General features: G+C 35.7%; 1 protein-coding gene across 1 annotated transcript; it reads right to left on the minus strand.

Annotated features, from left to right (window-relative positions):
- Window positions 1-12,425: 12,425 nt before the first annotated feature.
- Window positions 12,426-13,517, minus strand: LOC141607863 (uncharacterized). Its single transcript, XM_074427211.1, has one exon. The coding sequence runs from the start codon at window positions 13,515-13,517 to the stop codon at window positions 12,426-12,428; it is 1,092 nt and encodes a 363-aa protein (XP_074283312.1).
- Window positions 13,518-14,029: the final 512 nt, after the last annotated feature.

The following is a 14,029-nucleotide window of genomic DNA, read 5'->3' on the forward strand; positions in this document are numbered from 1 at the left end:
TTTTGTATGTTAAATAATTAACATCTCTATACATCTAATAAACTATAAAGTTTAATAAAATTACATAGATTTTAAATTTAATATATAATTTTATGATGATAATAATTAATACCATAAGTGTGCATGTTTATACTAATTAATTATTTTATTTTAAGAAAATTGACCATCTTCTAGTCTTCTATAAATATTTAGGAAAATTACCAAGCATCTTCTTTCTTTTAGTCTCCTTGAAATTCACCATCTTAATTAATTATTTTATTTTAAGAAAATTGAACATCTTAATTAATTATTTTATTTTAAGGAAATTGACCATGTTTTAGTCTCTTACAAATTTTTAGGAAAATTACCAAGCTTCTATATAATTTAATTTTAACCCAAACTATATAATATTTGCATTGAGATCCCTTAATCGGGTCCATCACACGGTGCTATTGATTTAAAACTATATAGTATAATTAATTTGTATAACTTTCTTTAATTACATTGAAGTCCCTTGGTTTCTGGATTTAATATATAGTATTGATGAAGGTTATATATAGTATAAGAGTACATATGCAATATGGTAATAGAATATCTCCTAAAGATACGGTAATATATGGACATCCATATAATATCTCTAGATATTTCGTAACACTCCCCCTTGGATGTCCATCATCGGAGAAAATGCTTCGTTAAAACCTCTACCAGAAAAACCCTATGGGACAAAAATCTAATAAAGGAAAAAGAGTACAATAATCTCCGTAATACGCACTAGGTGTTGCCTCGTTAAAAACCCTTGCCTGGAAAACTCAGTGGGACAAAACCATGGCTAAGGGAAAAAGAGTGCAACGCGTATTTACTCCCCTCATTAAAACATCGCTTGACATCCTTGAGACGACGTAGCCCAAGTTGATTGATTAGCTTCTCAAATGTCTTGCTCGGAAGTGCCTTGGTAAAAATATCTGCGAGATTTTCACTAGAGCAGATTTGTTGAACACTAATGACACCATCTTTTGGAAGATCATGAGTAAAAAAGAATTTCGGCAAAATGTGCTTCGTTCTATCACCCTTGATGAATCCTGCCTTGAGTTGAGCGATGCACGCAGTATTATCTTCATGTAAAATAGTTGGTGACTTATTTCTTGGAGATAGATCGCATGCTCCTTCAATATGATGAATAACTGATCTCAACCATACACATTCTCGACTAGCTTCATGAATTGCTAACAACTCGGCATGATTTGAAGAAGTAGCGGCTATAGTTTGCTTCACAGAGCGCCATGAGATAGGAGTATTACCACATGTAAACACATAGCCAGTTTGCGAGCGACCATTATGTGGATCAGGAATATAACCTGCATCTGCAAAACCAACTAACTCTGTTTTACATTTATTAGAATAATATAAACTCATATCAGACGTACCTCGAAGATATCGGAGTAAATGTTTGACTCCATTACAATGCCTTTGAGTTGGAGAAGAACTATATCTTGCTAAAAGATTTACTGAAAAAGATATGTCGGGTCGTGTATGACTAGCAAGATACATCAAAGCTCCAATTGCACTCAAGTACGGTACTTAAGAACCAGGGACTTTCGCATTTTTTTCACGAGGTCGAAACGGGTCGTTCTTTACATCAAGTGTTCTTACAACCATAGGAGTATTCAACGGATGTGCTTTATCCATTTTAAACTGTTTTAGCACTTTATCAATATAGGTCCCTTGATGTAACAAAATTCCACTATCAAGATCTTCAATTTGCAGACCAAGACAAAATTTTGTCTTTCCTAAATCTTTTATCTCAAATTCTTTCTTCAAACATTCGACGACTTTTGTAATTTCTTCAGAAGTTCCAACAATATTAAGATCATCAACATAAACAGCAATAATCACAAATCCGAATTTTGACCTCTTTATGAATAGACACGGACAAATAGGGTCATTTTTATAACCTTCTTTTAACAAATATTCACTAAGACGGTTATATCACATACGCCCGGATTGTTTCAAACCATATAAAGATTTGTTTAGCTTGATTGAATATTCCTCTCTTGGACTTGATTTTAATGTGTCGGGAAGCTTAAAACCTTCAGGGAGTTTCATGTATATGTCATTATCAAGCGAGCCATACAAATAAGCTGTGACAACGTCCATAAGACGTAAATCAAGTCCTTCCTTGGTAGCCAAACTAATCAGATATCGAAAAGTAGTTGCATCCATTACAGGAGAATATGTCCCTTCATAATCAATACCGGGTCTTTGTGAAAAACCTTGTGCAACTAAACAAGCCTTATATCTAACTATCTCGCCTTTTTCATTTCTTTTTCGCACAAACACCCATTTGTAGCCTACTGGCTTTACTCCACTGGGTGTGCGAATTACTGGCCCAAATACTTCTCGTTTAGCCAGTGATTTTAATTCTGCTTCAATAGCATCTTTCCATTTAGGCCAATCAATTCTACGTCTGCACTGATCAATAGACTTTGGTTCATGATCCTCATTTTCATGCATGATATTAAGCGCTACATTAAATGCAAAAACACCATCATCGACGTCGACTTTATTTCGGTTCCATGTTTTTCTAGACATGACATAATTTCTCGAGATCTCTTCACAATTTTTATTTTCAGGTACCTGAATCTCTTCTAGATTAATATTATCAGTCATGTCTCCAAGCTTTTCAAGAGGCTTTTCAAAAGCTATTTTATCCTCAATATTGCCATTATCAACTTTTGCTCCTTTTTGTTTTCGACGATTTTTATCTTTGGAACCAATAGGTCTACAACGCTTCATGCGTGCTTTAGACTCATTTGCAATTGAAAGTCCTTCAGGGACATTAATTTTAGCTGGAGCATTTACAGCTGGTATATGAGATTTTATCACTCCTTTTGGATCAGTGAAGGCATTTGGCAGTTGGTTTGCTAACCGTTGTAAATGAATTATCCTTTGAACTTCAAGTTCACATTCTTTAGTACGAGGATCTAAATGAGATAATGATAATTCATGCCAACTTATCTCTTTTACCAGTTGCTTATTTTCTCCCCCTAATGTTAGGAAAAGTGATTCATCAAAATGACAATGAGCAAAACGGGCCGTAAATAAATCTCTTGTAGATGGCTCTAAAAATTTAATAATTGATGGAGATTCGAACCCGACATATATTCCCAACCTTCTTTGGGGTCCCATCTTTGTACGTTGTGGTGGACTAATAGGAACATATACACCACAACCAAAAATTCTTAGATGAGAGACATTTGGTTCGTGACCAGAAACCAACTTTAGGGGAGATGATTTATGATAACTCGTTGGCCTGATGCGAATTAGTGTCACATGTGTAAACAAAGATGCCCCATGCCGAAATAGGCAATTTAGACCTCATAAGCATTGGTCTCGCAATTAATTGAATGCGTTTTATTAATGGCTCAGCAAGGCCATTTTGAGTATGAACATGTGCTACAGGATGTTCAACACTTATCCCAATAGACATACAATAATCATCAAAAGTTTGTGAACTAAATTCACCAGCGTTGTCAAAATGGATAGTCTTAATGGGATAATCTGGAAAGTGAGCTCTTAATCTTATCAATTGAGCTAGTAATCTTGATGTGAACATTATTTGCACATATTTAGTCCCCTAATTGAGCCTATTTTGCATACTATTATAACATTTTATGGCCATTTTATTCGTCAAAACCTTCCTATTTGCTTTTCTAGCGCATTTCATATATTTTGTAGAAAAGGAGATAAATGAGGCGGAATTTCCCCCTCTTGCATGCATATTTGGAATATTTTTGATGATATTGGATGGACTAGTATGAAGAGGAGGTAAGAATGATGACCAAGTATGTAGGAATAAAGAGTATATAGAAGGATCATAGGGTTAAAAGTAAGAATGACGAGAGGGAAGGCATTACAAGAAGAATTTGCTCGAAACCCAAACCAAGAGTTGCTCCTTTGGCTCTGAAAGTATGCTAGATGGAACGGCGTCGAAAAAACAAGTGATCTAGGCTTTTGAATCACTCCAATAGGAGTCCGGATGAGAAAATGACGTCCGTTTTACAATCCGAGGTCAAACAAAGCAGCTGTCCGCCAATCCGCTCGTCCCGAGACCCAATCCGCTCGTCTGCTACAGGAATCCGCTCGTCCACCCTCCAAATCCGCTCGTCTTCCCTTCTTTTTATCCGAGCGTCCCGTGCTTGAATCCGCTCGTCCTCTGCTCCAACAATCCGAGTGTCCCGACCCCTTGGCCGCTCGAATTCCCTTATAGCAACTTTCGTTTTCTTCTTTCTCCATGAAAGATGCGCATATTTTTGAAAGACTGGCAAAAAGGAGACTAGCATCTTTCTTTGAGAGGAGCATTTCCCTACTCAACAATTAGCATTGTTAATTACTATTTTACCCTTGCTTAACCTAATGAATCCCTACTATAAATACCCCATTTGTAATAATCAAAACCAAGCTCTCTTAACCAAGTTCCCATATTAGAAATTCCTCTTAGATTAGATTAGGAGTAGATTAGAATAAATTACTCTTTAATCTTTCCACAAATTACACATTAATCTCTCCTTAATTATTGTTCAAGTTTATTATTCAAGTTTATTATTGGGTAATTGAAGATTATTGGGTTATTATTGGAGAATTAACAACTCTTCATCAATCAATCAAGTTCTCTTCTTTTATTCTTTACTTTATTATTTGGAATCATCTCAAGTTTGGTATAATTCTTTTATCCTTTACTCTTTATTGTTCATTTCCTCATTCTCTTATCATGTTTACACTTGTTGTGATGATTGACACCATTAATGACATGTTTCCCATGATAATAAGTGAGTAGTCTCTTAACTAGGATTAATGGGTAATTAGGGGAAACCAACATGGGATTAATCATGCTTAATTTAATATGTTTTCATAATTAGTTCGCTTGCTTGTTGTGATGTCAACCTATGCACATGTTATGTTTGATGAAATGCTAAGCTTATGAATCCTTACATTTTTACCATCTCTTATCTACTCAACTTGACTTGTAAGATATAAACCAACTCTAGTCTTGTTAGACCATGCATAAAAGTTGAATAGGAGGAAAGTAAGTCGACTTGTAGGTGTTGTACAATCTAATCGATTCGGCTCCGGGACCCAACTCTTCCTATGAACCGTAAGACACAAACCAACTCGGTTCCTTTACGACATTAATTGCTTGCAACTTTGTAAACATGTTTGTATGATCAACACCATGAATCCCCTATGACCCCATGACATCCTAGTACTTTTAGTCATTTGTTTACATTTCTTAGTTCATTGCTTGTTTTACTTTATCGCTTGCATTAGTTTAGATACAACTACAAACCCCATCAATTGTGACACTAGCATAAATTGAGATAGATAGACTTAGAACCCAAAGCACACCGTCCCATGGATCGATCTCGACTTACCACTAACTAGTTGTTTGTTGAGTATTATAAATGTGTTTGATTGGGAGACCCGACGACATCTAACCCATCAAAATGGCGCCGTTGCCGGGGACGGTGTTATGTGATTAAGTTCTTACTTATTTGTCTATTTTTATTTGTGCTTTAACCTTGAGGAACTTGTTCCTCAAGGTTCGTTCTCACTATCTTTGTGTAGTTTCCTTGCTTGTAGTTGTTTCTTTGTCTTAGCTATGATGATGGCTCAAAACATGACTCGTGGAGTATGTGGTGGATCTTTTGAGTATGACTACAATGGGTATGGGGAGTTTGAGGAGCAAGTCGACACAAACCTACCTTACTACTCATACAATGAAAATCCTAACTACTACCCCAACTTTTCCCACCAAAATCACCACATCCAATATCCACAGCAACCACCCACTCAATACCCACTTTGCAACCAATTCCAAATACCACAATACAACCACTTTCACACCCACCCACAACAAGAATATGAGCATGAATTTGACATTCAAAGTATGGTTCTCCAAATGATGGGAGATCAACAAAACTTCTTCAAACAAATTCTAGAGGAGAGCCAAAATAGGGACAATGTTCTTCAAGGCATTGTTACCCAAGGTGAGGAGTTGGAGATTCAAATTGCCCAAATGAACGAAGCCCAAATAACTACCCCTCACCATTCCTTAGATCATGAATGCGAGTTTGAAAGAGTTGCCTTTGATGACAAGTGGGAAGAGCCAATCTCCTTGAACTCTTGTGAGTATGAAAGTGTGGTATTTGATGAAGAAGACATGAGGTTGAGTAAGCCAAATACTCTTAACCTTTGCGAGTATGAGGGTGTGACCTTTGATGTGAATGTTGAGATGGTGGAGGAAGAATTAATGAAGAAGAATGAAGCCCCCATTTATGATTCATTTGGAGATAGCGATGATGACAAGCCTATGGAAGAAGCTTATGCGGGATATGTGTCTTGCAATGAAGAAGAGGAATGGAGTTGTGAGATTGCCTTACTTGAGGAGCCCATCCTTGAGAAGTTTGAGGTATGCTTCCATGAAGAAGGTGAATTCCTCTTTCCTATTGACCATGAAGACCTTTTCGCACCCACCAAGGAACCTATGATTGTTGGAGATGATATGGTGGACCTTCTCCAAAAAGTCAAATTATCATATAAAGGGTACTTGGTGAAAAAGCTCAAGAACAAACTTGCAAATGAACGTGCTTGTGGAGATTTGGCACCCATAATCTCAACTATTAAGGTATCCGATCATCAATGTTATGAGAATTCTCCTTCTACCTTGGAAGGATTGAATAATCAAAGTGCTATCATCATCACCGAAAGTGAAAGAGAAGGTGGTAAGTGGAAGTCTCCGGACGAAAATAAACCATACTTCATACCTAGTGTTGATAAGAATCATGGGCTTATTGGTTTGAAGCATTGGGAAAGCTCTAGTGCCAAGGACAAGGTGAAAGAAAGAACATATGACAAACTTTCTTGGCCAAATTTCATGTTCAAATGGAGCAACCCATACTTATGCTTATTTGGAGCTTGTTCCCAAGATTTTGATCTTCTTCTAAGAGCCTTGAGCTCTATGGACAAAGCAAAAGAACTTCAACAATTCAACATAGTTTGGTGGAGTCCTACCTCAAACCACCATTTGTAAGATATCATTTCCTTTCACTTTGCATTACATTTCCACTTGCATTTAGTTATTTACATATACATTTAGCTTGCATTTGTATTATATTTCATATTGCATTTACATTAGTTAGTTCATATAGTATAGTTTGCATTGTAATATACCTCACATGATTCATGTAGTAAGTTACATATAGACTAGAATTCATGCATAGTCACTAATGACCAAACCTATTCATTTCTACACTAGAAATAGTGTTTAAATCGGTTTGGGGAGGTTTGATCATAGGTGACCATAGCTTACTAGAAATCATGCATCAACTAGTATAGTGTAGATTGCATTCATTTGTTATATATGTCATATAGAATTACATTTAGTTAGAGCATGCATTCATTCATATCATTGCATTTATTCAAAAATTCAAAAACATGTATTTCCTTTTTATTCCTACTCTTACATGTACATTGAGGACAATGTCCAAAATAAAGTGGGGGATGAGAATTTATATTCCAAAAATGATAAAAAATTGAAATTTTTTGAAAAATACAAAAACATGTCTTTTTTGTTTCATAAACACAAAACCCATAAACATTTGAAAAATTTAAAAATTCAAAAACATGTTCATTTCCTTTTTAGTGTAGTCTTGTATATATTGTTTTGTATATATTGTGTTTGTTCATCCTTATTCACATTGATTGACTACGCCACATCCGAGACATGAGGATATTGAAAACCGCATGGTATGATCTTTCTAATCTCCTTTTTCCTCTTTATGTTAATGACTATGTGGCTTTATTTTGATTGATGCGGTATAAACAATGTGAATTTAGGATTGCATTTAGATTATTTGGCATACTAGTTGGTAGAAGCATATGCATTAGGATGTATAAATGTTAGTCGCATCATGGCATGTAGTTGCATGTTAGAAAAACTTTGTGAAACCGTCTATTTGGGAAGCTTGACAAGTGTACATAGGCCCTAGTAGATGCTTTTTCTTCTTAAGACTTTGCTTGTTAGAATACTTGTAAAACACCCTAAGATGTGTCAAGCTAGTATCCTTTGACCCATGGATTAAGGCCTAGTCAAGTGTACCTTGTGGTGTGATAACTCTTTGGCTACCGTTTATTCCAAGGTGACCCTTGAAACCATGCAACCATCATTCATCCATGTTCTATCACATTTTGTCATCAAAGGGAATAGGCACAAAAATTGTTCAAATTTGAGTTCAAGAAATGAAAAGAAAAGTAAAAAAGTTTGCAAATTGCATCAAATGAAAAGAGGAGCAAAAATAGACTCCTAAAGCTTCAAATATAAGCACCCTCACTACATATGGGGTGACTTTGAAAATGTTCAAAAGAAAATGCAAAAGTTGAAAATTGTCAAGTATTGAAATGCCAAGAATCAAAAGAAATGACAAAACAAAGTGTTCTCAAATGTTATATGCCACAAGAAATTGGGGAGAAAAACAACAACAAAAGCAAACTCCCAAATGAAACTCAAATACTATCGATCCCTTTATCCATCGTATCCATTTTTGTGCATGGTAGAAAGGGGACGACCCTTCTTCTTGTCTAGGCAAGAAGGAGAATTCCGCGATCCTCCAGTGTTTCTAACACCATAAGGAGTCTACTCTTGACAAAAACATTTAACGATTGAGGACAAAGGTACCCTAGCTTGACACAATTTGGAGGTGATTTATTGGTATCCTTCTAGGCTTAGTAGTTTGAAGAAATTGCATCGATGAAGGAGTGTGTACCCTTGAATTACTTCCCTTGTAGATAATTTCCGCCACATAGATGAGGAAAGTGGCTATTCTTTTGTAGATGCATCCATTACTTTGTTTTGTGTGCTTAATGCTTGGATGTATCGCTATTTTGGCAAGACCCACCTTGCCTTGCAAGAAGGCATCCTACTTCATGGTTGTCTTGTTGTGAGTTGAAGGGGCGGAGTGAGACCCGCTAATTGTCTCATATCGGCTATATTAGTAGGTTAGTTTAAATAAAGGTCTAGTTTTTGTCACCTCTTTACTCGGGACGAGTAAAGGTTCGGTTTGGGGATATTTGATGTGAACATTATTTGCACACATTTAGTCCCCTAATTGAGCCTATTTTGCATACTATTATAATATTTTATGGCCATTTTATCCGTCAAAACCTTCCTATTTGCTTTTCTAGCGCATTTCATATGTTTTGTAGAAAAGGAGATAAATGAGGCGGAATTTCTCCCTCTTGCATGCATATTTGGAAGATTTTTGATGATATTGGATGGACTAGCATGAAGAGGAGGCAAGAATGATGACCAAGTATGTAGGAATAAACAGTATATAGAAGGATCATAGGGTTAAAAGTAAGAATGACGAGAGGGAAGGCATTACAAGAAGAAATTGCTCGAAACCCAAACCAAGAGTTGCTCCTTTGGCTCTGAAAGTATGCTAGATGGACCGGCATCGAAAAAACAAGTGATCTAGGCTTTTGAATCACTCCAATAGGAGTCCGGATGAGAAAATGACGTCCGTTTTACAATCCGAGGTCAAACAAAGAAGCTGTCCGCCAATCCGCTCGTCCCGAGACCCAATCCGCTCGTCTGCTACAGGAATCCGCTCGTCCACCCTCCAAATATGCTCGTCTTCCCTTCTTTTTATCCGAGCGTCCCGTGCTTGAATCCGCTCGTCCTCTGCTCCAACAATCCGAGCGTCCCGACCCCTTGGCCGCTCGGATTCCCTTACAACAACTTTCGTTTTCTTCTTTCTCCATGAAAGATGCGCATATTTTTGAAAGACAAAAGGAGACTAGCATCTTTCTTTGAGAGGAGCATTTCCCTACTCAACAATTAGCATTGTTAGTTACTATTTTACCCTTACTTAACCTAATGAATCCCTACTATAAATACCCCATTTGTAATAATCAAAACCAAGCTCTCTTAACCAAGTTCCCATATTAGAAATTCCTCTTAGATTAGATTAGGAGTAGATTAGAATAGATTACTCTTTAATATTTCCACAAATTACACATTAATCTCTCCTTAATTATTGTTCAAGTTTATTATTCAAGTTTATTATTGGGTAATTGAAGATTATTGGGTTATTATTGGAGAATTGACAACTCTTCATCAATCAATCAAGTTCTCTTCTTTTATTCTTTGCTTTATTATTTAGAATCATCTCAAGTTTGGTATAATTCTTTTACCCTTTACTCTTTATTGTTCATTTCCTCATTCTCTTATCATGTTTACACTTGTTGTGATGATTGACACCATTAATGACATGTTTCCCATGATAATAAGTGAGTAGTCTCTTAACTAGGATTAATGGGTAATTAGGGGAAACCAACATGAGATTAATCATGCTTAATTTAATATGTTTTCATAATTAGTTTGCTTACTTGTTGTGATGTCAACCTATGCACATGTTATGTTTGATGAAATGCTAAGCCTATGAATCCTTGCATTTTTACCATCTCTTATCTACTCAACTTGACTTGTAAGATATAAACCAACTCGAGTCTTGTTAGACCATGCATAAAAGTTGAATAGGAGGAAAGTAAGTCGACTTGTAGGTGTTGTACAATCTCATCGATTCGGCTCCGGGACCCAACTCTTCCTATGAACCGTAAGACATAAACCAACTCGGTTCCTTTACAACATTAATTGCTTGCAACTTTGTAAACATGTTTGTATGATCAACACCATGAATCCCCTATGACCCCATGACATCCTAGTACTTTTAGTCATTTGTTTACATTTCTTAGTTCATTGCTTGTTTTACTTTATCGCTTGCATTAGTTTAGATACAACTACAAACCCCATCAATTGTGACACTAGCATAAATTGAGATAGATAGACTTAGAACTCAAAGCACACCGTCCCATGGATCGACCTCGACTTACCACTAACTAGTTGTTTGTTGAGTATTATAAATGTGTTTTATTGGGAGACCCGACGACATCTAACCCATCAAATCTCGCAAACTCCAGGTTGCGAGTTGACAACAAGGACACATGTGACCATCTAGTTGATGCATCAATTAATATCATAAAGTATCGAAATGGTCCACTTGGTGGATGTATAGGTCCACAAATATCACCTTGTATCATTTCCAGAAATGTAAGGGATTCATTCCCTATCTTTGTAGGTGATGGCCTAATAATTAATTTGCCTTGTGAACAAGCGGCGCATGAAAACTCACTAGTTTGAAGAATCTTATGATTCTCTAATAAATGTCCACATGAATTTTCAATGATTTTTCGCATCATTAATGATACGGGATGGCCAAACCGGTCATGCCAAATAATAAAGTTGTTTTTATTTGTAAACTTTTGGTTTACTAGTGCATGACATTCAACTGCACAATTTTTCATATAATACAAGCCAGAAGATAACGCTTGTAGTTTTTCCAACACACTTTTCTTGTTTAAATTTGAATGTGTGATATATAGGTATTCAACCCCATTTTCATTTGCTGTCTCAACATGAAATCCATTTCTACGGATATCATTAAAACTCAGCAAATTTCTTTTTGACTTAGGAGAATACAAAGCCTCCAGTATTTCAATATTTGTTCCATTAGGCAACAAAATATTAACTCTTCCGGAGCCCTCAATTAATTTTGTACTGCCAACAATTGTACAAAAATTTATCTTTTGCTCTTTCAGACAAATAAAATACTTCTTATCTTTAAAATTGTGTGCGTAGTTGCACTATCCGCGAGACATACATCTTCATGTGTAACTCCCATAATCTTCATAAAATAAATTACATGTGATAAGATACATGCATAAATAAAATAAAATAAGTGAATAAAGAAAATTGCTAAAATTAGTAAATAACTAAATCGATATCATGCGCATGTGAATATTATATGTACATGTTAACCGGATTGATCCACACATTGTCCGTGTATTATCATCTAACAGTTGCTAATATACATGCATGTCTGACAATTTGCCAGAGATAAGGCCTAACACTAATTGAAAAGTCAAAAGGGCTTATTCTCATACATGCTTACCTGATGAAACAAAGTACTATCATTGACTTAGTGTGTTTTGCATGCTAGGAAACTCAATCTAGCTAAACGAGATTAATGAGTATAAGATTAATGACTATAAGATTACTCACTTCAGTCGGTTGGTTAGTCAACGTTGAAAAACAAGCACAATAATAAGTCATCATGAGTTTACTGAATAAGGAGTATGAAAATAAATTTAACCAGTGTAATTGATAAATGAAAAAGAAAGTATAGAATAGGGTAGGCGTAAAAGTACGAACAAACATACTAGTAGTGTTTATAAAAGAAACTTAACAAACATACTTGATAATATCCGAAAACAAAGTACAAATAGTAGCTAAATGGAACAAAAAATAAATAACTTAAGTAATACAAATAAATTTAGTCCAATTTTGGGACACTTCCATCACCAATCAAAGGGCCAATTTCTCCATTAGGATCAATGGTCATGAATTCTGAGATGTACAAATCCATAAATTTGCCAGATATGAAAGGTAGATTGTTATCACCATCAGCATAATTCGTCTCAAAATTTCCATGCTCAGCAGCAAAATTTGCTTCTATATTCTTCCCTTTATTATTTTTCAGAGACTGCTTGTAAAGATCAACAAGATGTTGCGGCGTACGACAAGTATTAATCCAATGTCTTGTACTGCCACAATGGTGACATGGATTTTCACCAGTTTTCTTTATCCTATCATGTGAATGATCTTTTGGTTCCCCCTTTCGGTGAGAATACGATCTTTTAAATTTTTCACCTCTACCACCACGAAAATTATTTCGTCCTCGTCCACGTCCAGGGCCACTACCTCTAGTGTGACCCGAATATTTATTTGTCGCATTCACTATAGGGAATGGACTAGAAACTGTCGCATTCACTTCTCGAAATGGATCAGTGCCACTAGGACGAGACTGGTGGTTTTTTAACAGGATTTGATTATTTTGCTCAGCCACCAATAAGCATGAAACTAGTTCAGAGTATTTTTTAAATTCTCTGTGACGATATTGCTGTGAAAGTAGCAATTGTGAACTATGAAAAGTCTGATATGTTTTTTCCAACATATCCGCATCAAATATCTTTTCTCCACACAAAGTTAATTGTGAAGCGATTCTGTGCATGGCTGAGTTATACTCAATAACGGATTTGAAATCCTGTAACCTTAGGTGAATCCAGTCAAATTTTGCTTTAGGAAGAATTATTGTTGTAAGATGGTCATACCTTTCTTTCAGATTTTGCCATAAGATCAAAGGATCTTTCATAGTTAAATATTCATATTTGAGTCCCTCATGGAGATGACGACGGGGAAAAATTATGGCCTTGGCCTTATTTTGTTCGGATGCTGTATTCTCAACTTTAATAGCATCACCAAGGGCATAAGACTTAAGATACATCTCGGCATCTAACACCCATTCAGAATAATTACTTCCAGAGATATCCAAGGCCGCAAAATCAAGTTTGGTCAAATTCGACATAATTAACTACTAAGAAAATAAAACAAATGAATTATAATACAATTAAAACAAATAATTAACAATAATAAGACAAATGACAAGGGAAAGATGGTAATTTATGCATGACCAAAACGTGGAACTTATGCATGTGGATTGTACTTATTGATGGATTGTAGTGTATGCATGACCAAAAGCGTGGACTTCTCATGGATTATTCATAACTCTCTAATACTTTGTATAGAAAAACTTATGCATGTTGATTCGTGTAAAATTACGGTAGCGAAAATGATTAGGTAAATTGCAGTAGCTTTTTTTTCTTTTTTTTTTCTTAACAAACAATCTGTGTCTATGAGAATAAAATTTAAACTAGGAGTTCTTACCAAGTTCTTACCGTTTCGGTGAACAAAATATAGACTAGGGTTAGAGACTCGTGCTGATAACGTGTTATGAATAATAGAGAGTTATGAGAGAATATAGAGAGCAGAAAGGTATTCAGCTTTATTCATATGAAGGGTATATATAGTATAAGAGTA

Source organism: Silene latifolia, chromosome 10 (genome assembly GCF_048544455.1).
Source record: "Silene latifolia isolate original U9 population chromosome 10, ASM4854445v1, whole genome shotgun sequence".
NCBI classification, from domain to species: Eukaryota; Viridiplantae; Streptophyta; class Magnoliopsida; order Caryophyllales; family Caryophyllaceae; genus Silene; species Silene latifolia.

Coding starts and splice junctions, on each gene's coding strand:
- LOC141607863 (XM_074427211.1), bottom strand. CDS start 13,517: ATGTCGAATTTGACCAAACTTGATTTTGCGGCCTTGGATATCTCTGGA.